The sequence below is a fragment of the Vombatus ursinus genome, unplaced genomic scaffold (assembly GCF_900497805.2).
Source record: "Vombatus ursinus unplaced genomic scaffold, bare-nosed wombat genome assembly UNPS02014794.1, whole genome shotgun sequence".
In the NCBI taxonomy this organism is placed as follows: domain Eukaryota; kingdom Metazoa; phylum Chordata; class Mammalia; order Diprotodontia; family Vombatidae; genus Vombatus; species Vombatus ursinus.
In genome coordinates, this window is record NW_020954572.1 from 29,259,892 (window position 1) to 29,285,111 (window position 25,220).

Sequence of the window (25,220 nt, forward strand, 5' to 3'; positions counted from 1 at the left end):
TCAAAATAGTTCTTTGAGAGATATAGAACAGGGAATGATGGGAAAGGAAGAAAGAAAAAAAGGCAAAGGGGGAAAAAGAAATGGAAAAGGGGAAGGGAAGAATGGAGAAGAGGGAAAGGGAGAAGGGGAGTAAAGAAAAGGGAAGGGTGAAAGGTAGAAGAGAGGTAGGTGAGAAGGGGGAGGGTGAAGAAGGGAGTGTGGGAGAAAGATGGAGATGGGGAGGGAGTAAAAGGAGGGAAAACCATGAAGAGAGGAAAGAAAAATAAAAAGAGTGGGGAGATGAAGAAAGGGAGAGAGGGAAAGAGATAAAGAGGGAATGAGGAAGGGAAGGAAAATGACAAGGAGAGAGGAATGGAAAAAGGAGAGAAAAGGAATGGGGAAAGGAAGGAAAAAAGGCAGAACAAAAGAGTAAGGAGAGGGAGGAGGGAAAGGGAGAGGAAGAAGGCGTTTACAGAGAAAAACAAAGAAAGCATGAACAAAAAGAGTGAGGGAGGAAAGGGAGGGAGGAGGGAAGGGAAAGAAGGAGAGAATGAAAGAAAATAAAAGAGGAGAGGAAGGAAAATAAAAGAGAAGGAAAGAAAAAAAGAAAGAAAAATAAAAGAGGAGAGAGTGAAAGAGAATAAAAAAGAGAAAGAAAGAGAGAAAAAATAGTAGGGAAAAAAGAGGTTGGAAAGTTATTTTAAAAATGCAGACTCTAAACTGCTAGATATAGTCCCCCCTGATACTCCAGAACTGGCTATGGGAACCACTGGCAAAAGTGGAAAGCTGGAAGCCTCTGCTAATCAGTTTGCCACTGTCTTCAGATTTAATGCAATATTTGGCTCAGAAATTTCCAAAATCCCCAATTCCAGCTAAAATATTTACAAAGTTCTATGTGTCTCACTTAATGCCTATTAGGCAATCTTTTTTTAAAACTCCACAGATACTCGTAAATCTGTCAAACGAATTGAGGCTTATAAACAAAGCTTTGTCATAAAGAAGACTGCAGTGTCAATCAGTTGGAAGCCAATATTTCTTGGGACCTGTCTGAAAACCAAATGCACAATCAGAAAAATAGTTCCACGCTGGTAAACTAGACGGGACGATAGTTTGGCTTGCCCTCAATTTTCAATGGTATTAATGGGAATTCTTCTGATAGTGACCTCAACTATTTAAAGCCATACTCTCCTGTAAACCCGTCACTGATCCAACCCCTTTCTTGAGTTACGGCTTAGAGAAAGTTCTTAGTTCAGCCATCATTGACAGTCTACGTTCTACAGAATGACAAGTTAGATTATTATGGGATACCTAGAAGAATTTTTTTTCCCCTTTCTGTAATGATTCCTTTCTATTGATATTTGAATTGATTTGGGGAATATGAAGTGCATTGAAGGGTAGGAGCACTTAAGGGAGGGCCAATGCTAGGCAGAAAGAGAAAAGGGGGATGGTTCAGCAAAGGTAAGCTTAGGAATAAATTTTATGTTCTCAGGTACCTTTGTCCTTTAGTGTTGTGAAGAAAATTGTAAACCTTGAGACTGAAAGGGGAAAAAAGGCAGAATAAAATAATAAAATAACAGTTTAGTATTATTCTCTGAACCCTGTTTAGCCAGGTATTCATGATAAGACTAGAATTTCAGTGCTTATCTATTTATACTCAACTGTATTTATTTTTAATTTTAATTTCCTTACAGACATTATTATATATAAGGCACTAAGCTACGATCCTTAGCTTATAAATAATCACTTCAAATATCTGTTCGTTGATTGTTTTCACATTTTCATAAGCAAGCAGTCTTTACAGATATTCTAAGTAGTTGTTATGTGTAAGGGCTAAAAATGATGGGAGTATTAGCCAAGTGGGGAAAGTACTAAGTTGGCAAAAAGTCTTATTTGGTGTCAATTGACTAATGGGAAAGAGCTAGAATTGAATCTCTAACACTGAATGCATTCATTCGCCTATTAAAAAGTGCTAGTCCTTGGCCAAAAATATGCTTAAAGATCACTGGATATTTCTGTAAATTAAAAAATAAAGCAAGAATCCTTAACGAGGTTGAAAAAGATTAAACAAAGTCCTTAGATACAAAATTGTACTCTCACTACTAGGTTTATGCTGATTGCTTGGTATCTGTGGATTTTGATAGTTTTAAATGATAATAATAAAGCAATTAGGATAATATTAAAAATATAGTTACAGAGCATTGGCAGTTAATAAGCCTTCCCCTGCCCCACCTGCTGTACCCATTTTTCCTCTTTTTGTGTATACACCATGATGTCATTCCTTTCCAGGGTCAGTCCCAGAAATCCAAGAAAGACTCTGACAAGAAATGGGAGATACCTTCTTAGCTGAAGGCTTTCTCTAACTACAGGTATACTCTGAAATGAATTTCTTCAATGAGCCAAGGGTTAGTTGTTACTGGGGCTCTAAGCAGGCTTGCGTCTGACTAAGTTCATAGGATTATATATCTGGGGTTGCATGGCACCCCAGAAGCCATCTAATCTCAACCTCTAATTTCACTGATGAAGAAATTGAAGTCCAGTGAGGTTAAATGATTTGCCTAATGTCACACAGGTAGTAAGAAGCAGAGGTAGGATTTGAACCCAGGTCATCCTACACTGAATTCTTAACTATTTCCAGTATTCACTCTGCCTCCCTTGGGAGGGGTGGTGGGAATCTATATAGGGCACACAATTTGTCTTGGGAAGAAAATGGTTTAATATTCCCAAACAATTTACAAACCTTCTCTGAGAGAGAATTTGACAAAATACAAGATCATCTCTTTGGGTTTCATTTTTTTAAACATAACCCTGAAAAAGGAATTCAATTATAGGGTGCAGGTATAAGATATCAATATTAGAACCATCAGGTAAAGGGCAGTCTAAGCAAGAGGTCTACACATTCTTTCAAGCATTCTATCAAGGTAATAAATATGATACATCTTAAGAGTTGACAAAGCCATCAGCAGGATACCCACAGTCTTAGGATTTCAAGTTGTTTTCCTTAACAAAACTAATGAAATCATTCAATGATTATGTTTATAGTACTTGTGAAAATAGCTTAGGAAAACCAGACTGTCAATTCAAAACACAAGTCAACAAGCTTTTATTAAAAACCTATTAAACCTAGGTGGTTCCCAAGCTTCTATCAGTCAATAAACATTGATCAAGCACCTACTATGTGCTAGGATAACTAGGCACTATGCTAAGTTCTGGGGATACAAAAAGAGGTAAAAGACAGTCCCCTCTTTCAAGGAGATCACAGTCTATTAGGGGAAACAACATGCACACAACCAAATATAAACAAGCTATATATAGGATCAAATGGAAATAATCAACAGGAATTAACAATTCCTGTTAACCTTAAAAATCCCAAATAATCAATAGGGAAAGGGCTAGCATTAAGGGGGATTGGGAATGGCTCCTTGTAGAAGGTGAGATTTTATCTGAAACTTGAAAGAACCCAGGGGAAATATTGATTTAGTGAGTACTAGGTCCAAGGCCTTGTGCTAATCATTTGGGAGAGATGCAAAGGGAAATTAATCTTTGCCATTTGAGAATTTACACCCTAACAAGAGAGATAAGAGATATACACAAATACATAGAATGAAGTGAGTGCCACAAGAAAAGTGAAAATAGTTATAGCTTATGTTTATATATCATTTTATACAATCTCATTTGATCCTCACAACTACCTTATGAGGCATTCAAGTATTATTATTCTAATTTTATAGATTAGAAAGATTTAGAGACTTTAAGTGATTTATCTGAGGTCATATAATTAGTAAATACCAGAGTTGATACCATGTTTTCTGCCTCCAAACCTGGGGCTCTTTCCTCTATACTACAAAATGCAATGAGCTTTCAGAAGAGAGATCACTTCAAGATGCAGGGAGAGGGGAGAAATCATAGGATCCAAGATTTAGAGCTATAAAGGATCACAGAGACCATGTATTTCAACCCCTTCATTTTAAAGGTGGGGAAATGAGGCACAGAGAGATTAAATGATATTTCTAAGAATAAATGGGTCATAAAAAAAAAAGAGGTGAGATCTGAACCCAGGTCCTCTGAGTGCAAATCCAGCACTCTTTCCATTGTGGTGTACTGTCTCCCATTAGGGAAGATGTCACAGGACATGTGATATTTGAGTTGGGATGGATATAATTTCAACAGGTGAAAATGAGGTGGGACAAAGGGCCAAGGGAAGGACATTCTGGACACAGAGAACAGCTGCAGCAATGGAATAGGAGCTGAAAAGTCACGATGCATTTGAAGACCTGAGCAGTTCAGTTTGACCTATCGTGGCAGTTACATGAAGGAGAGTGCTGTGGGAAAACAGCACTGATTTGCTAGGAGATAAAGCTGGGAAAGGTCAAATGGAGCTATGGTTTATACTTCAAGATGTTAGTTTTCACCCTTAAAGAAAATACCAAGACAAGTATCATTCATTCTCTTTCATTTTTTGGTGGGGGTAGAGACAGTATAAAACAGAAGAACTCACCCTTCACATAAGAGAGGCCATAGTCATGGCTTCATAGGATTTTCTATTTAGACATTGGATAGGACTTCAGAAAGCATACAGTTCAATTCCCTCATTTTATAAAGATGAGGAGACTGGAGCCCACTGGGATTAAATGTCTTGCCTAAAGTCACCCAGGTAGTAAGTAACAGAGCCAGGAATCAAATCCACACCTTTTGCCTCCAGGAGATTGTGTTTCCTCCTCACTAAAAACCATGGCTGCTTCTCCTCAGAGACACCCATATATGAAAATGGTAATCAAACAGATGAACTAGGTTTCCATTTTCTTGTTCCTTCTTATTTCTGCACAATACAGTTTGTCTTTGAAGGCATTCCATTTGGGAAGTATGTGACCTTTCCCCTTCATACTCCTTTTAATTGAATGCTTTGCCTCTAGAGTCACCACGATGCAGATCAACATTTTACACCCACTGTCTTCATGAAATGCTTAATCCTGTTCCTTAAGTTTGCTTTGTTGAAATCATTTTGCAAACATAAATCAAATCAAAGTATTTTTTATTTAAAAAAACACTTTGCTTGCAAAACTAAATATTTTTGACACCATAGCAACATGCTCAGCACTCTGGCTAATGTATTGGGCCTTGTGCTGCAGTTTAGATTTAAAAAAACTACTGGCAGAAACTCATACTGGAGAGAAAGAAAGAAAAAGCTAATAAGTTAGACATAGCGAACAGTAGATTTAAAATCTTTCGGAGATTGCTAAAAAGAGGCAGGTTCATCTCATGAGTATAACTTTTTCATATGGAGGATTCTAATATATATATATATATATATTATATGTATATATATTATCATGAGAGTGTATATAGTAGAAGTTGGCCTCAGAGCCAATGACCTGGGTTCAAATCTTGACTAACGTATACTGGCTGTGTGTCCTGGGTGTATTACTTCACCTCTCAAGGTCCTTGGCAACTCCTTACAGAGAATTTATGGGATGGGGGAGAGGAAATGGAACATGGATAACAGTCATATAGGCTAGGCAGTCATAAGATCATAAATTGCACAGAAAGTACAGACCTGCATTTGTAGAGGAAGTTTCCTTACCTGGGAGTTCCCTTTACTAATGAAATGAGGGATCCAGTCCCTATCTCTAATGTTTTTTTTTCTTCTTCCTTATTTTTAAGGTTTATTGATGTGTTAAGTGTTTTGTTTTAATATTACAAACACTGACAGATTAATTCCACTTTGTAAGAGGTCTCTTAAAATCAGTTAAGTAAAACTAATTATACAGTGATCTCATCTGAAACTGCATGCAACATTTCACATCTGTAGTCCCATTCCCACCTCTCTATTTAAAAAAAAAAATGAACAGAAATCAATTTTCTCTCCCATCTCACACCACCCTTATTGGGGAAAAAGAAAAGGAAACAAATTTCTTATAACAAATATGCATAGTCAAGCAAAACGAATTCCCTAAATAGCTGTCTACAAAATGTATATGTATCATTCTGTACCCTAAATCTATCACCTCTCTGTAATAGATAGCATTTTCCACCATTTGTCCTCTGGAATCATAAATAGTCATTATAATGATTATAGTTCTTAAAGTTTTCAAATTTGTTTGTTTTTATAGTGTTGTTATAACTGTTTTTTTTTACTTTTATTTTTAAATTTTATTTTAATTGATGGAACAAAACAAGCATTTCCATAACACAGTATAAATTGTTCTGACTCATTTCATTCTTCATCATTTTATAAGAATGCTCAAAATTATTCATTTTATAATACTGATGTTATAATATAAAATGTTTTGTTTCTGCTCATTTCACTCTACATCAGTTCATATAAGTCTTTTCATGTCTTTTTGAAAGCATCTATTTCCACATTTTTTATAGCACAATAGTACTGTATCACATTCATTTATCATAATTTATTCAGCCATTTAGCCATTTCAGCCATGAAAGGACCCAAAAGAGATCAAAGAAAGAGAAAATGGTCTCTATCCCTATTATTGAGGCATCTGGATTAGTACTGACTCATTCATTCATTTAACAACCATTAAGTACCTACTATGTTAGGCACAGGGTGAGATACAAAGATACATATGACAAAATTTATAACACACAGATGATCAATCTATTGAGATAGCAAATCAGCACATGATATCTGAGACAGATGTTCCAGGAGGGCAGAGTTGTGCCCAGGATTGAATAGGAGAAAGAAAGTGAATTGGAACGCATTTGGGAAACTATGAAGTGCTTGATCTCCAGGAGAGAAACCCTCTCTTTTTAATACAAATGTTCTCCTGCTGTATGATTGATTACAAATCTTAAATCACTACAGTCCCTGAAGAATTGATGTTATGGATGTTCCAAAGTGGGGGGGCGGGGGGGGCAGTGAGAGACAGAGACCGAGACGGACTCATGGGAAACACAAATAGGTTTCAACACATTTCCAATGACAATCTATCAGCAAAACTTAATGCACATGGGATAGCAGAGGAAATAAATAATAGAAAAAGGAGGTGGGCAGATCATGAAGCAAAAGTGAGAGATCACAGATGGACATCCTAAGTTCTGCACTGTTTATCCTGTATGTTGCTTGTTTGTACATAGTTATTTTCATGTTGTCTCCCCCACTAGACTACAAGCTACTTGAGGACAGGGTGTCTTTTGCCTTGCTTTGTATCCTTAATTTAACACAGTGCCTAGCACATAGTAGGTATTTTTTAAAAAAATCTAGAAAGTCTTTCTTGAGGAGCCATGATATAATAGGGACAAGGGTCACACAAGATGAGGGGGCATGTACAGGTTTTTATCTGTAATGATGGAAGGAAAACACACATAGATGAGATTGTAGATCCATTAAAGTATATGCATTATGAACTGATGCTGGTGAAGTGAGCAGAACCAGGAGAACGTTGTATACAATAACAGAAACACTGTGAGATGACCAACTTTGATAGACTTTGCTCTTCTCAACAATGTAATGATTTATGCAATTCTAAAGGACTAAAGATGGAAAATGTTATTGACATCCAGAGAAAGAACTATGGAGTCTGAATGCAGATCAAAGCATACTATTTGCTCTTTTTCTTTCTTGTGGTTTTTCCCTTTGGTTCTGATTCTTCTTTACAACATGACTAATATGGAAATATGTTTAATAGGATTGTACATGTATAGCCTCCATCAGATTGCATGCCACCTTGGGGAGGGGGGAGGAGAGAGAGGGGAAAAATCTAGAACTCAAAATCTTATAAAAGTGAATGTTGAAAACTAAAAAAATAAAAATAAAAATAAAAAAGAACTTAAAAATGAAGTATATGCATGAAAACAAATAACTTAATTAGCTATATTCTATAATATTATAATAAATTATCTTTTCTCTTAAAAAACTTCACTTTCTTACAGCATCTCAGTGTTTTCTTTATAGCAGTTAGCTTCTATATTTTCTAACTTCTTTATGATATGCTTAGGACAACCTATTTATGTGAACACCTAATGCTGTGGAAATATGAGAGCACAAGCACAATCATTATGATAGCAAAAGGTTAATACTTTTTCTTCTTCACTGTAAATAATTTCTCTTAAAACACAAACACATACACACAGAATCACATAGTCCATCACACCCAACTCTTACGTGTCAGCTCCTCTTGACTATCCAGGTAATTTAAAATTTTAATACTGACTTTCCTTTCTACTTCCCATACATTACCTCTAAAACTCTGTATCATGGTATCTCTGTCTGCATGATAAGAAGTATTTGATGTGTTTCAGTGACTGCCAATGTGAAGTTTCAAATTTTGTGACCAGTTTCATAGCATAAGGTGGCTAAGGGATTACTGAACTGCCTTTCATTTGGACGCTTGCTATCAAAAGACAAAATACAGGGGATGATCCTCTTCTGCCTAGCTTGAATTCTCCATCTCCCCTGGCCAAATCTCTCCATTAAATGTTAGGAATCTGTATGCCCACATGCATGAGAACTTTCTTCAGTCACCATCATGATGAAGTCAATGACTCCTCTACAGGATTTTTTTAGATCAAATTGTTCAGTCAATTCTGAATCCACTTATCGTCCAAGCCTTACTTCTTAACTTTGTATGTGGTTCTTACATGAGACTTTCCCAAATATACTGTCTACTGAATTTCCTGGGCTACCAGTCTAGTGACAGTAAATACTAAAGACTCACTGTAGTCTTTACTTGAGGAAGAAGCAAAGAAAATTTTCATATCGAAATTATCTTTTGAAGAAGGAAATAGGAACTGGAACTGTGATTACTTTTGTATACGGAATTCCTGGGTTAGGACATTTTCTCTACCAATTCAGTTAGAGTCACCTACTGCACTGTGGGGGAACCTAACTTGCCTGTGGTTACATAGACAATATGGGTCAGAGGCTGGGCTTGAACCAAGGTCTTCCTGACATCGAGGCCAGCTCTATTCATAATGTCATGCTGCCTCTTAATCATGTTAGAAATACTTGCTCAAATCAGCCATTAAGCATTTATTAAGCACTTACTACATACCAGTACCATACTAAGTGCTGAGGATATGGAGAAAGGCAGAAGATAATCCCTGCCTTCAGTAACAAATGTTTGTCCAAATAAAAGGTAGTGCTGAATTCATTAAAGCCTAAGTTTCAAACTACATGCAAATAACTATGTCTAAATGGCACCCAGCCAAGAGTTCTGCAAGCACTTAAGGGTTAATTAGTGGAAATTTGGGTATGAATGAATAAACTGTCCCTATAAATGACTGTCAGATTGCTATCATGACCCTATCCACAAGAAAAAGCTATCCAGAAATAAATAAGGGATAAGTTTCACTTCTTCTTTGGACAAACTAATGATCACTAAACAAGCTTAAACTATTAGAGAAAAAGCAAAGCTGTTTATGCAAGGAGTGGTTGTGACTCATTAATCCACTAAGAGTAGTTGTGGAGGAGAATAAACAAATATGTTTTCAAGGTGGGGGGGAGTGAGGGGGAGTGAGTGGTCAAAACTTGGTCAAGACATTCAAAAAACCTTTGACAAGGTTCCACAACAGATTAATTTCAAAACAGTAAGCTGCTGTCACATGTAGGGGTGAGAAAGACATTTTATCATAGATAATGAACTGGTTTAAAGAGAAGAGATAAAGGATAGGGACAAATGGATAGTTCCCTAGATGGAAGCATGTAACAGTGATGTCTTCTATGGATCAGTGCTGGGACCAGTACATGTGTGCGTGCGTGTGTGTGTGTCTGTGTCTGTACGTGTGTGTCTGTGTGTCTGTGGGGTCCCAAGCTCGTGAGGAGGGAGGTTGGCTTTACGTTCCACTATGTTAAGGACCTGAGATTCTATCCGTGTGGGTACTTCCTCCACAAATGCAAAATGCAACCTTGTTATACCTTATTAAACAATCATGAGTTTGAAAAATTCATTATCCTGGGATCAATCTGGTGATAAGATCTCTGAAGATACTTTGGCTAGTTTGTAGGCAACATATAATCCATTACCAGGTCCTTCCCTGAAGTTTTGTTTTTTTTTAACTGAGTTAGTAGAACCTACAAGAGCAAGTCAAGTCAACAAGAATTTATTAAGCACCTACTATGCATCAAGCACTGGACTAAACAGATATATGCTAGGGATACAAAGAAAGGCAAAACCAAACAAAACAAAAATTCGCCCAAACGGTCCCTGCTCTCATAGTCTAACGGGGAAAGACAACATGTAAAGAACCAAATATAAACATGACATAAATATAATAAATTGAAGATATTCAATAGAAGGGAGGCACTAGCACCATGGGGGGCTGAGAAAGATCCTTCTTGCAGAAGGATCTATTTTTTCTGGGACTTGAAGTCAGGGAAGCCAGGAGACAGAGATGAGGAGGGAAAGCATTACACAAGGGAGACAATGAAAATATGTAGTCAGGAGATGGAGTGTCATATGTGAAGAACAACAAGGATTGTAGAGCATGGAGAGGAATAAGGTATAACAAAACTGGAAAGATGGGATGGGGCCAGGTTAAGAGGGGATTATTCGATCTTAGAGGTAATAGGGAGCCCCAAGAGTTTATCAAATGGGGAGTAGAGAAACATGGTCAGTTTAGCACTTTAGAAAGTCCAATTGAACAACTGAGTCTTGAGGTAGTGATATTTTCACTATCATGCCTGAACCCAGGGTAATTTAAATGCCATAATCATTTAATTAATCAGTCAACAAGCACTTATTAAGAATTTTCTATATTCCAGGCAGGGGCAGCTAGGTGGCACGTGGATAGAGCACTGGGCTTGGTATCAGGGAGATTTATCTTCCTGAGTTCAAATTCAGCCTCAGACACTTACTAGCTATATAACCCTGGACAAGTCACTTAATCCTATTTGCCTCAGTTTCCTCATTTCTAAAATGAGCTGGAGAAGGAAATGGCAAACCACTTCAGTATCTTTGCCAAGAAAACACCAAATGAAGTCATACAGTAGAACATGACTGAAACAACTCAACAACAACAAAATATTCCAGGCACTAGCAAAGCATTTCAGTAGAAAATTAAATGAAAGATTCTGATGCAGGGTTTTATAAACTGCCAGTCCCCTAGCATAAAGAATCTTAGTAGAGATGTATTCATAAAGCATGTTGGTGGACCCTTGAGTGAGCATCAGGTAGCTTATCTGCTCACTCAGACTAGTTGATTTACTGGTATTCTTTTGAAAAGGTAAGCAAGTTTTAAATGCCCACTGAAAACTGCACAATTGATCAAATAAAATAAATGTTCTGTGATATGTTTGGGGATCTTTTATAGATGTCTTTCAATTGAAACAAAGATAGGATTCATTTTAATCATCATCTCACTTTTGATTTATTACTTTTGTTTTCTTTCTGTTACTAAAAGCATGGTTATAAGACTACATATGGGTTGTATATATGGCATTTTCTGGGGAAAATTCTAGCCTGCATGTAGTTCAATATAGTATCTTGAAGATAAAGTATAGATCTTGTCATCCAATTTCAAGGAAGAGAAAATGGTGAACAGTCCAAGCAAAGACTACTACAGCCATGAAGTGGATAGTTGGGATTTCCATATAAAGACAGTCTAAAAAAAATATAATTCTTCAGCCTGAAAAGATGAAGGTCGAGGCAGGACAAGGTCAAAATATATAAAATTGTGGATAGGGTAAATATGATCCCATCACTTTCCCATAAATGTGAGAAATCAGCCCCAAGTATTTCTTATTGGCACAGAAGAAAGGAAGTGGTTCAGACAAGTGTGAAGAAGTATCTGGAGAAAATGTCAACATACTTAGGCTAAGAAAATGTATAATCCTATGTCATGAATAGGGCTCTCAATCAGACAGGTTTTAAGACCAAGGGCCCATAATGTGCACACTGGTTATTGAAGCAGTCTTATCCAGTCTTATTAACCCATTCCTTCTCAAAGCAGGCTCTGGTATGATTTTGACTAATTTCCTATCCTGCCCCTAGTTTCATGCTTTATACACAAAGGGTTCTCAATATATACTGTTGACTGATTTAGAAATTTTTTTTTTCTAAGATGAGCTATTTTGAGTATGCCGGCTTCTCTGGGCTCTTCTGGGTACTTTGTTTCTCCTGTGCCAATAAACAATGCTTGTTCCTCTGAAGTCATTTATTAAGACCTTTCATCTATGCAGCCAGAGTGAATTTTTCATCAGCCAGAATAAAATACCACTGTAAAACTGTGATAAACAAATGTGGATTTTTTGGAGGGGTTAAGTAGCTTCCAAGTCGCTTACGGTCATACTGGTTTTATTTTTGAATGTATAGAAGCACTAACATCCACAGAACAACTGTACTAACCCAATTCTTTTTCAATTATAACAAATCCTGAAAGGGAAACATGGCCAAGGGGTGTGTGTGCGTGCGTGCCTGTGTATGTTTATGTAACAGAATAAGACTGAGAATCAAAGACCATGGCTTTTAGTCTCAGCTCTTCTAGTCTGTGTTATTCAGTGGTAGTTATGACATCTTCTATGCCTTCAGAGTTCTTATCTGAAAATAAAAGAAGTGCTTTCAAACTCCCTTCTAAAGGGGTTTTTAAGTAATGGCCAAAGGATGAATTCCTAAATTCTTAAAATCACCAATGGCATTGGGGAGGGGGATATGTGTGTCTGGCCAGTGGTCTCACTCTGGATAGGAGTAAGGTGGACCAAGGAAATAAATTCAGGCAGGATGGGGACCCTCATGGCCAAAACTTCTACCCAGTCGTACCTAGGATCATTTTTTAACATATGGTAACAGTGGTAGCAGCTATGAATTCCTCTTGGTGTTTCCTTGTCATTTATCTCCTCCCAGACAACTAATTACTTCCTTGCAAATTTGTCTACTTCTGAAAAAAGCTATACATTTATACATGTCACATTTATTTTCATTGTATTATGTTATGTACATATCTATGTTTTTCTTTTCAGATGTTCTTCTTCCCTTCCCCTCTTCCATTTCTCAACTTAGATTACATATTTCTTAAAGGATGAAGGTGATTCCTTAGATTTCCTTTTCATCTTCTCACAGAAACTATCCAAGACTCTGCATATATGGGTGATCAGTAACTATACAGAGGATTCTAGGATTAGGAGTTAGTCACACTTGTATGGTACATTTCTGCTTGCAAAGCACAAGAAATCATCTAGTTCAGCAACCTCATTTTAGACAGGAGGAAACAGAATATTGAAAAGTAAAGGGACTTGACCAAGGTGATATAAACAGTAAACAGCAGACTTGTGATTTCAACTCAAGTTGTCTGACTCCAAATTCAAGACTCTTTCCCATGTTCTACTTCATTTTCCTCATCTGTAAAAATGGGAATAATGCTAGTAGCTATCTCCTAGGGTTGAGATAGTATTTGTAAAACACTTTGCAAACCTTAAAGCACTTTGTAAATGCTAGTTGTTATTATTAGTATTATTGATATTACAATCAATATTATTGATACCTTGACTTATTAATGGCCATTGGCAACATCTATCTTTGACCTTTGTGTGAATACTAATGAAGTTCCATTTAAATCCTACTGCTAAGGTATAACATTTACTCTAGCTAATGCTATTCAAATTATTTACTTCTAAAGGACTGTGCCTACCTAGAGAATTAGGGCCTGGTGCTTCTTGGGATTTGCTAATCACATCTGGTTTAGCTTTAGATATTTTCTGGGGTTTTGCCAGCAGCCATGACACTTTAATGGCTACAATAAACCTCAGAGCCTCATCAAATCTTTGCTGTATGTGTGAAAATTATGTCCTCTTCAATTAAACATTTAATCTGAGCTCAAGTCGAGGTCTTATCAACAGGGAGGTTAAACCTGAAAGGGAATGTTAGATTAAACAAACCTACACATGACTTTGGCTAGTCTGCCCAGATGTGAAAGAAAAAGAAATTCATTAGAGAATCAATGGTCTATATTTTCTTTAAGTAGTTTTCTGGGTATCTTTTTATCTATACAAAGAAAAAGAAAAAGAAAAACAATAGTACCTCTAAAGATTTTTGTTTAAGATCTCAATGTGTGTAGTGGGGAGGGATACACTGGTTTTAACATGTATTTTTTAGTGTTTTAAATCCTTTGGTATAGCCCAATACAAAAAAGAAAAACAATAGAAGCAATATCTCTAACTTTCTCTGTGAGGCCACTAAACTGGAGCTGGAGGGCCCCCATCATTTCCTTACAATCAACTAAGAAAAGTGTCAGCCAGTCAATAAGTGATTCTCAACTAGACCCCTGTGTTTCCCTGGAGGAAACAAAATAAATCAAAGTAGGGAGTTCCAGTGGAAACCACCACCTTCCTACTCTCTTCCTCGGCACCCTCCTGCTTCTGACTTTGCAATTTATCATCAGAATCATAGGGATGTCAAAGTAAGGCAGCAGAGGCAGGAAGACTGAACAAGGCAGCCCCCGGATGGCAAGTTAGAGAAGAGGAAAGATCAAACGGAGATCAGGTTTCCACACAAAGGACTACATGAGAGGGCAGGCCAAGGGTTTTACAGGGGCCAAGAGATGAGAAGAGATAGAGCACTCTTGGATGGCTCTATTGAATAAACAAGCACTGATCTTGCCCTACCATTGCTGACCTTTGCAGCTGTCTCGAAGGTAGATTCAACCATTGCAAAGGGAAAGGATAAATTGCTATATGATGGCTTTCTTTGTTTTACTACAATAAGAAATTGAGTTGTAAGGTCAACTTGGGAAGAAGACAACACACACCACAGGTCTTAAGGAATTAGGAAGGGAAGTGCAAAACGACCACAGGTTCCTATATTGCATTTCTAAATGAACTGCCCATTTAGTCAAATTCACTCCTCCAACTATATCAAAAGAGGATGGAACCCACATGTTTCTTTAATAAAATTTACAAGATAGAAGTATTTGCTTGTCACCACCTCACTTATTTAAACAAGTTTTATGCCTAAAGTAAAAATAAATCGTTATTCCTGCTTCTGGGAGATGATTATCCCTATTTTCTTTCAAGTTTCAAGCTGTGACTAGTCAAAGAGTTAAGTTTCTAAGCTCCCTCTTACAATAAACATTTTAAAAAATGTTTATTTTATATCTTAGTGTAAAAATTTTCCTAGCTGAAGTTTTTCATTTCCTCAAACTCCTCCTTTGGCATGCAGAGCTCCATTTCCACATTAACACTCTTCCTAAGTCCTCCTTACAGCTCCTCAGTTGTACTTATACCAGCATTGAGGCATCTTTATGTTCTTGGGCAACAGGATGTCTCCACAGTTAAAATGCAAGTCTCTGGAAATGCCAGAGGCAAATTCCTGCCTAAGGAAAACATATTTTCACCTTTTAAAAGAAAATTGGGAGGGGGACAGGTCCTCCATTTTATATTGAAGTATTTCAGAATCTGAAATAAGCAGAAATAGAACGTGAAAAGAAAAATGGTCAGCTTCCTGTGCCTTGCCATAGGGCTCCCACCTCATTTTACACATGTATCAAGTATGAACATTTACATATGTGTGTACGTAGGAAAAGTGTACATTATGAAAGTAACCTAAAAATCTTTAAACCTACTACATTAAAAAAAAAAAGGGTGGGAATTTTCATAAGGACTGTGGACCATACATCAATATATACCACCCGGTAAACAATCCTGTGTCTAAAGATGCTGTCAATTATTATCATCACAATGGAAAAATGCCCATTACCTTCCAGTTGTCTCTTCAGCTTTCTCAAGTCTTTAATGAGGTCTTCAAACTTGACTTGGGCAGCCAGAAAGAAATCCTGTGGTTCAGGGAGAGGAAAAATACTCTTCTCTGTTCCTGCCTCCTAAAAAAAAAATGTATACACGGAGAGAGAATAAATAAAGCACTATCCCCTAGCATTACTTGCAATTAGAATCTCAAAGGGGTGATATTGACAGGGAAAAAAAAGATGTTTTGTATAGTGTTAGAATAATAATCATGACATTGTATTCTTTCTATATATGAACTATGTTCCCTCTCTGTCTACTTTTATTATCTGTCTACAGTTATTATTTGAAGGCAGCTCAAATTTAAGGTTTGAGTTCCTCATGATGACGGTTAAACAAGTTATCATAGGAGTATCTTAAATAAGTAGCTTAGAAACTCACTGGATAAGGATACACATAAAATTTATGAAGTTAGTTGCCAGGTTAGAGTGAACCCTGAAATATACAATAGTTTCCCTACAGTTCTACAAACAACTTCTTTTACTCGCTTGATTTCCCATTATGATATAAAATTCTAATTAGGTACATTTTTATGTTTTGATCAACATAACTAAAAGGCTTTCCAAATGTTATTGGACTCATGCAAAGAAAAGTTTACTGAAGGCATGTGTGGACAGAGTTTTCACTAACTTTATAACCCTCATTATATTGAAGGATGCCTCTGAATAAAGGAACAAAGGTGAGAAACATTTTGAGAGGCTACCATCTCAGGAATTTTGTGAAAGAAGTCTTCTGTGTTACAAATAAGCTGGTTCTCAACCATGCTTTCCTTATGACAAACCCTGGCTTGTCCTCTTCTAATCATATTGGTCAAAAACTTGTGTCTTGGTTGTAATACCAATTTAAAATAGGGTGTTGACATTTCACAACTCAATCCAAGAAAGGCTTTGCTCTCTAAAAGATTACCCCATTTTTCAATTTTGCTTCATTCTCTATCTTCTGTTAATCAAAACTTTGTGAAAATGCCTAGACCCACAAGGTGCTCCGCACGGGTGGGATTAATACCTAACCCACAAATCACTTACCTTGAAATTTTTCTAGTGTTTAGGAATCTTCTGTCTCCTTCCCCCCTTCATCATCATTCAAGATGATGATGTATCTTGTGAGTAACTATCAGGTAATAGAGGAGGAAGGTTTTATATTGCTCTTACAGTCAATCATTCTTATCTGCTTTAAAAGTCTCATTTTTTTCATGATTTTTGGCTCTTTCTTTTTATGGCACCTCTACAGTTATTATTGTAGCTAGGTGGCATGGTTGATAGAGTGCTGGTCCTAGAGTTAGGAAGACTCATCTTCCTGAGTTCAGATCTGGCCTCAGACACTTACTAGCTGTGTGACCCTGGGCATGTCACTTAACCCTGTTTACCTCTCAAATGAGGTAAAATGATCCGGACAAGGGAGTGTCAAACCACTCCAGTATCTTTGCCAAGAAAACTCCAAAATGGGGCCATGAAGAGTGGGGCATGACTGAAAACAACTAAACAATAACACAGTTATCATTATTATTACTGTCAACAACAGTAATGACAATGATAATAATGGTAATTTCCTGTTATTAAGTCCTCATATACCATATCATGGTACAGAGGTGGTTCTGGCTTCTCAAAGGTTATCCAGTTAAATACGATTGAGCTTTGAAAGGTCCTACTGAGATGTAGAAACTTTGAGTATAGGTCCAGTAATGGTCTGAGTATCTGTCACCTAAAGATAAGTAGCTAAGTATAAAGAAACATTTCATTATCAAGAAACTGGACCCTAAGACTTTTTTTTATTTCTGTACTAACTTTCGAACTTCACTAAGGTGGTGGGAGAGGGGAGGCATCAATATTGATGAAATCACACATTTATTTATTTATTTATGGAGGTTGGTGTTAGAATAATACTGGATAAGCCATTAGATTTGGAGTTGTGGAGACATATATGGTTTGGGGCAAATTATTTAATCTCTCTTAACCTCAGTTTCCTCATCTGTAAAATGAGGCAGGTGGACCCGATGGCCTCTCATATCCCTTCTGGCTCTAAAAGATATGATTCTATTATTTATTTATTTTAGAAATATCAGGAAGAATGATAATAAATCATAAAGCTAGCCTTTATATAGTTCTTTAAGGTTTTCAATGTGCTTTACAAATATTAACTCATTTGATCCTCACAACAATTCTGGGAGATAAATGGTATTATTAACCCCATATTACAGATGAGCAAACTGAGGCAAGCAGAGGTTAGGTAACTGGACCAGAGTCACAGAGCTGCTAAGTGTCTGAGGCTGGATTTGATTTCAGGTCTTCGTGATTCTAGGTTCACTGTTGTATCCACTGAGCCACCTAGCTGCTTCAGTTTTCCTGAATGAAAAGGAAATGTGGAATTACATAAAGAATAGAAAAGAACCGAAATGATTACCAATAAAGCCCTATAGCGCTCTAAGCTCTGAGACTTCAACTGAGTTCCTTTCCTCCCACCCATTTTTCAACTCAACCCAGGATTTAACAAGATAAAACAGCACTAAGAAAATCAATCTATTAGTGGCCCTTATGAAAATCCCCCACTTGAGAGCGTCCATAGAGAGCATCTCTATCATGAGTGAGAACACTCACATGCTGGTGAGATCACAATTCCACAGATATCTCTAAATTATGAACGTTCCTCAACTAGAATTCAAAAGACACAGATCCAGGTAGCTTTTCACTAAAACCCAATATACCCTAGATGTGGCCTAAATATTTCAGATTTAGAGGAGGAAAACTTAGGGCAGGGGTCACAAATAACTGTTCTTTGATGCCAACCACAAAAATCACCACCTATGCTTGCACTTAAAGAGAGAGATATAATAAATCACAAAATCACATACCACTTTCAAGTTAAATACTTTCTGCACAAGAAAGATCAATAAACCACCATAGAAATATAGGATTTCCCCCCTGCCTTGGATTGGGCCTTTCTCTGTTTGAAGATAATCTTAAAATTTTCCTCTGAGGAATTTTTTTCCTTGCATTCCACTCTGCTCATCACCAGTTTAGTTTGCTTTTTGAAAACTTTCATTCCCAAATTATTTGTCTCAGTTAATGGAGTCAGAAGTATATTAAGCAATTCACTCCCAAAGCAAGCAATGATTAAAACCTAGGATTAGAACCTTCTTCTCCTAACATCTTTCAGGATAACTCTCGGATTACACAGGGACTTCATGTTCACGCTTGAAATGTGAGAAGATACATGCACCACTTCCAGTTGTCCTAAGCCAGTCTCACTTTGTTTCATTTACCTTAGTCCTCCAACAAATCCCAAGCCTATAGCTCTTTTTGGCTTATTACAAGTTACGTATTCATTTTAAAAGTAAATAACAGAAACGTCTAAATATTTTCCTTTCCCCCTCCCTGGGTACTTGAACTGTATCTCCTGTCAGATAGATTGAAAGCCTCCTGAGGGCAGAAACTATGTAGTATTTCCAAATCTTCTCACAAGGTCTAAAACAGCTCTCAAAGTATGGTCCAGGAACCCCAGGGTGTCCCCAAGACCCTTTAAGGTGCTCCTCAATGTCAAAACCATTTTCACAAAAATACTAAGACATTTTAATTTCTAATACAATAAATATCGATAGATATAACCCACATTTAAGAAAAAACAAAGCTCTTTGAGGGAGACCCTGAATAAGTTCTTGTTTGTTTGTTTGTTTTGGTGAGGCAATTGGGGTCAAGTGCCTTGCCATGGTCATACAGCTAGGAAGTGTCTGAGGCTGGATTTGAACTCAGGTCCTCCAGACTCCAGGGGTGGTACTCTATCCACTGTACCACCTAGCCACCCCTGACCCTGAATAATTTTTAAGAATATAAAGGGTCTTGAGACTAAAAAGTTTGAGATCCACTGTCCTAGAACAGTGTTGTGTAGGCAGCCAGGTGGTACAATAGATAGAGTACTAGACTTGGAAGTCTGGAAGATCTGAGTTCAAATCCTGCCTCCAGCTCTTACTAAGGGTGTGGCCTGTAACTTTCTTCAGCCTCACCTTCTTTATCTGTAATATGGGGATAATAGCTCATAACTCATAGGGTTGTTGTAGGGATCAAATGATTTACTTGTAATAAGTTCGTTGTAAACCTAAAAGTGCTTTTAAGTATTGTTGTTCAGTTATGTTCAACTCTTCATGATCCCACAAACCACGCTGTCCATGAGGTTTTCTTGGCAAAGATACTGGAATGGTTTGCCATTTCCTTGTCCAAGAGATTCAGGCAAGCAGAGGTTAAGTGACTTGCCCAGGGTCACACAGTACCTGAGGCCAGATTTGAACTCCGGGCTTCCTGACTCTAGGCCCACTGCCCTACACCTGAGCCACCCAGCTGCGTCCTTATAAGTATTAGCTGTTATTATGACTATAAATGGATAATCAAGCAGTATGGTTGCCAATATTCCCCTGCAATATTTTTCCACTCAAGTTACTACGTTTCTTGAAGACCTACACGACCATTTCTTCCTCTCCACAGTGTTGCGTGTTCTGTTTTTAGCAATGATGAGTAGAACACATAAAACTGAAATTAGGTGATCGTTCTCAGACAACTTTCCTTTTTGGGAAATAAAACTAAATAGGGCAGCTAGACTTGGCATGCCATAGTCCACGGAGTCACCAAGAATTGGACACGAACGCACAACTGAACAACAACACCAAAGGCTTGAAATGCCCTGCCCGCAAACCAGTCACACACAGGCATCAAGGATAAAAGGTCTGACATTGCAATGACTTGGTTTTTCAGCATTTGAGTAGACATCACAGCATCCAGTTTTAGAAATACGACTTTTCTGACTCCATCTAGATTTTTCCAGAGAAAAATCCTGGCTATAGTAGAAGGAGGTGTGAAAGCATGTGGTCACTTTTAGACTTTCTGGAAAGGCATAATCGAAAACATCATTTTCTCTTGTCATTTGCTGGGCTTACCGAGTCATAATGGCGCAGATAATATTTCACAACGTAGTCTACTAGATTAATCCCATTATCCTAAAGAGACAAGAGAAAAATAAAGTCATTCACACTTTTAAATTCACTTAAAATCATTTGATTTACATGTTTCCATATATTAGGTGAAAGGATGACGTTCAGGTGCCTAACACTAAGTGTGTTAGTTCAAATTGACTTACACCTCAAGCCTAGCCCTAATAGCTCTACCTTTATGCCTCAGTTTTCCATCTGTACTATTGAAATAAACTTGTCCCTGACAGGAGGTATTATGAGAATGAAATAGATGATGACAGAAAGCAAAATATTTCCACAATATGAGTAAATGAACAAAACCTTTAAGTATTATTATGGGCAATGACATAGTAGAAATTGGATTTAGAGACAAATGACATGCATTCAAATTCTAAATCAGATATTTACTCCCTGTGTGACCCTTAGAAAAGTCATGACCTCTCTGAGACTCAGTTTCCTTATCTGTAAAAGGAGTGGGGTGAAGCTATGGGCTCTCTAAGGTCTCTTCAGGTTCTAAAACTTTTATCTGTATAGTTCTCTGGGACAATAATTAAACAGACACAAAGTATTTCTATTGGGGCAGGTAGGTGTTGCAGTAGACAGAGCACTGTGTGTTGAGTCAGGAAGACTTGAGTTCAAATTCAGCCTCATATTCTACTTGTGTGACCCTGGGCAAGATTGCCTCAGTTTCTTCATCTGTAAAATGGGGATAATAATAGCACCTATCTCCCAGAGTTTGTGTGAAGATTAAATGAAATAATCATTGTAAAGCACTTAGCACAGTACCTAGCACATAAGCATTATATAAATGTTAGCTATTATTACTATTATTTATCAATTATTCTATGAGTTGAGAGGAAATGGAAAAGTGAAAAGGAGACCCAAGCAGAATAGAAAAGTTTCCTATTTCATTCCCCGCCACACACAACTTTTCCATCTCTATAGAGAGAAGGAGAGAGGGGCAGAGGCACAACGTAGGAGCGCTCGTAATGGCGTGAAAAAAGGCTTTAAAGAACACCATGTCATTTTATGACCCTGGGAGGCCAGAGGAGAGCAGGCCCTCCCACAAGGCAGCCTTTGTGTTCTGCTCACATGGGTCCGATTCTAATTTGCCTGTGTGCCTTCCCTCACCTCCCCCCAACCCCCATGGGACTCCAAGGTAGAGGCTGGTGGCTCCTAAAGAACAGACTCTGCAGGGGTGTGGAGCCAAATGATAATAAGGCTCAGGGCCTGTGACAGTAGGTAGACTCCAGCCCAATTGTTGTAGTGAGCTAAAAAGCAATTCAAATGCACAGTCATCATGACGGTTCCTCATTGCTGCCATTCAGGAAAGAATAGATTACACGTAGCCAACTCCAGGCTCCACTAGGCTGGTGTTTCACATGACAGATGGGATGATGGCTTACTTGTTTCACATCCTCCTCATTGCTCCTGAAACTCAACCCCTAATTAGCTCATTTGAAGCAATCGACAGACAGACAGAAATAAAGTAGTGCTGGACTCCTCCATAGAGACAAGACCCAATCGTCCCATAGGAAAAACTGCCTTGTCTTGGGAAACAAAAAGAGAGCAAAGGCAAGCCAAAAAAAAAAATTATGAAGTACATGAATCTTTACAGAGAAGTCAGGGAGAGTAATGGAATATTTCAAAATAAATTATTTTAATTAAGGAGTATGAGAAGCAATGTGGCATACCAGATAGAAAGCTGAACTCACAGTCCAAGAAGAGCTGGGTTTAAGTCCCATCTTTGGTACACACTGTCTTTGCGATTCTGGGCAAGCAACTTAACCTCTCATTGCTCTGGTCACCTCTCTATGATTGTACATTACAGAGAGGGTGCTAACTTTTATTAGTATAGGGAGTTTTCTCATTCAAGGGTAACTAATTAAGTGGATAGAGAGAGAAAATGCCTGATGTCCATTACACCAGAATGAATACTTAACCCGACTTTTGACATCCTTGAGTTTGGGCAGAATTTCCAAGCTATATCCATCTGCCTGACCCCGAGTCCTGTTTCCTCCATTCATATAGTTCCCAAAAGCAAGAATCAAGGCTAAAATATCCTTTACGCTCTTCATGTCTAGTAAGCCCTGTGAAAGCAAATAATAAGTTATGATTTGTCTTACACCCCAAACGATAATGCAGCTGATGTGTGACAGTAGGCAATAAGATTGTCAGTGGTTTAAAAAACACATTTTCCCCAATCAGTTTCCCCAGAAATACCCATTAAAAATTACTGCTTTCTATTCACCAAACTATAAGTACTGCATATTTTACACTGTTAAAGATTAATTGGAGTAACCATGCTCTCTTTGAGTCTATTGATGCTTTAAAAAAAAAAACACACCTAGAATAGTCTCTACAGATTTTTTTTTAAAAAGTCTAACATATTTAAGCTTATTCCTTGATGATTTCAGTGTGGAAAGGAATTTAAAGCCACTTAAGAATCTATTTGAAAGACAGGCAATTCATATATGTACAGTTCAATTATAGTCAGTATGGTACAAACAGAAAAACTTTTCTCCTTTCTCAATAAGTATAAAATTAAGAGGACAGCCACTTTGAAAGCAACCTAAGGCCATGCACTGGGATTTACTATGTGCTTGCTGATGAGTCCATAAACTTTTACAATTTAAAACTGTTCAAGGTTTCCTTCAGATCCCCATCTCATTTTGGTTTTCTCCTTATTCTTGTTACTCAAATGAAAAAAAATTCAAGAGAACTTATTTCTTCCTTATGGTCTTAGATGGATAGAAATCCATTTCAGTGCAAAGACGAAATGTTTTTTGTTTTGTTTTAAATCACCTCCAATCTTTTCCTCTTCTCTGTTAGGGTGGTACTAAAGGAGTTCATTATAATATGGTAATATTTATCGTTTCTTTATTGAAAACATCTAGTATTTGGGTTAAAAAAAACTGAGCCTATGACCACTGGAGAACTGATTTAGTATCAAGTCATTCATGGAAAATATTGCATTCTTATGGAAATGGATCTTTGAAAGAAAATGGGGAAATGAAACCTTTTAAGCCTTGTACTGAACCCCAAAGTGTTTTAACATGTGTGGTATAGCTAGGGCTATGACTTTATTAGGCCTCTTGGAGTAGAGAGAGTATTGCCCCATTGGTGACACTCATATGGAATCTCTCTTTCCCTCTAGTGCCACCCTAGTTACCTTTTTGTAGGTCTATATCAGGGGCCTTGATAATATAAAACTCCTGCAAATGGTCCAAAGATACAGCCAAGAAAAAAAATATCGATATACTCTCTAGAATCACAGTCACCCCATATTCTTATGTGTTTATTTGCATTACAAGTCTTTAGGATCCATTTTATCTTCCAAACTGGATGATACCCGGGTGACCAGTGTTACGGATCCAGTGCAATATTCTTCTCATTTAAACTACCCAGGAGATATTCTACCTTAGAAGATTGTTTTGAGGGTCAGAAGAGAATGTATTTAAAATGAATTTCAATGTGCATAAAACACTATGAAAACCTATATTCGTGTCAATTATTATCATCATTATTATTATTACCAAGTGCTAGAACTATGATAAAATGATTTTGTTTTCAATATAATTGGTTTTGAAGAGCCAGTGTTTAGATCTGGAGACAGATGGGAGGCATTGATGTTTTTCTCTCCCTATCCCATTTCCACCCTGCAAAAAAAGGGTAGAAAATAACAAAATCTCTATTTTAAAGGCCTTTGAAAAACCTAGAGTCCTATGGCTGAAAATGCTCTCTGGAGGATATTTTATCTATCCCCTTGTCTCTGAGTATGATATTAAGTTAGGTAATGAACACACCTTTGAAGCCCGTGTAATGATCTCCACCTTTCGATGAACAGAGGTAATACCTTCAGAAAAGACAGATCTGAAGATTATGCACTGGGCACGTTCAGCAAAATTTGGAATCTGGGCTAACTCATATAAGAATCTGTGGAAATAAGAATGAGTTACACATACACAGATGTATTTGGGAAAATTAAATAACAGAAATAAAATGGAAAGAGCTAGCCTTAGAGTTTTCTTTGTTTGAGGAAGAGCTACTTCTGGCGTGAGTTTAAGTACTTTAAATCCAACACCTACAAAAGATGTTGGATGAGATAATCTAAGAACTGACAAAAGTCCCACCACATGGCAAAAATGACTGTGACAAGAAGTTGAGGGTCAAGGAGTTCAGTTTCCAGCCAGTTGCTTGCTTGTTATTTGACATAGTAGATAGCAATGGAATCAGGAAAATTTGAGTTTAGATCTGATCGCAGACAATTAGTTGCTAGTTGTGTGACTCTGGACAAGTCATTTTCATTGTTATCTGCCTCGGTTTCCTCATCTGTAAAATGGATATAATAATAGCACCCCTTGTCAAGGTTGTTGTGAGGATAAAATGAGACATTTGTAAAGTGCTTTGCAAATCTTAACTATGGTTCACATACAACCTTTTTTTTTTTTTGTATTTCAGATCTAGCCTCTATAAAAAAAAAAGGTAGCTTTAATGGAGATTCCCTGAAGATATATGTATGTGTACATGTATATGCATATTTCTATATATGTATGTAATATATATATATATATATATATATATATATATATATATATATATATA

The 25,220-nt window shown here is 37.2% G+C and overlaps 1 protein-coding gene across 4 annotated transcripts in view; it reads right to left on the reverse strand.

The window, feature by feature from the left end:
* FMN1 (formin 1) overlaps positions 1-25,220 on the reverse strand; it is a 490,990-nt gene that overhangs the window by 111,891 nt on the left and 353,879 nt on the right. For all 4 annotated transcript variants that reach the window (XM_027869857.1, XM_027869856.1, XM_027869859.1 and 1 more), the window contains 4 exons: positions 24,422-24,551; positions 22,559-22,705; positions 20,583-20,642; positions 15,618-15,738 (listed from right to left, as the gene is read on the reverse strand). In XM_027869857.1, coding sequence (XP_027725658.1) covers positions 15,618-15,738; positions 20,583-20,642; positions 22,559-22,705; positions 24,422-24,551 — 458 coding nt within the window. The remainder of the gene's footprint in view (positions 1-15,617; positions 15,739-20,582; positions 20,643-22,558; positions 22,706-24,421; positions 24,552-25,220) is intronic.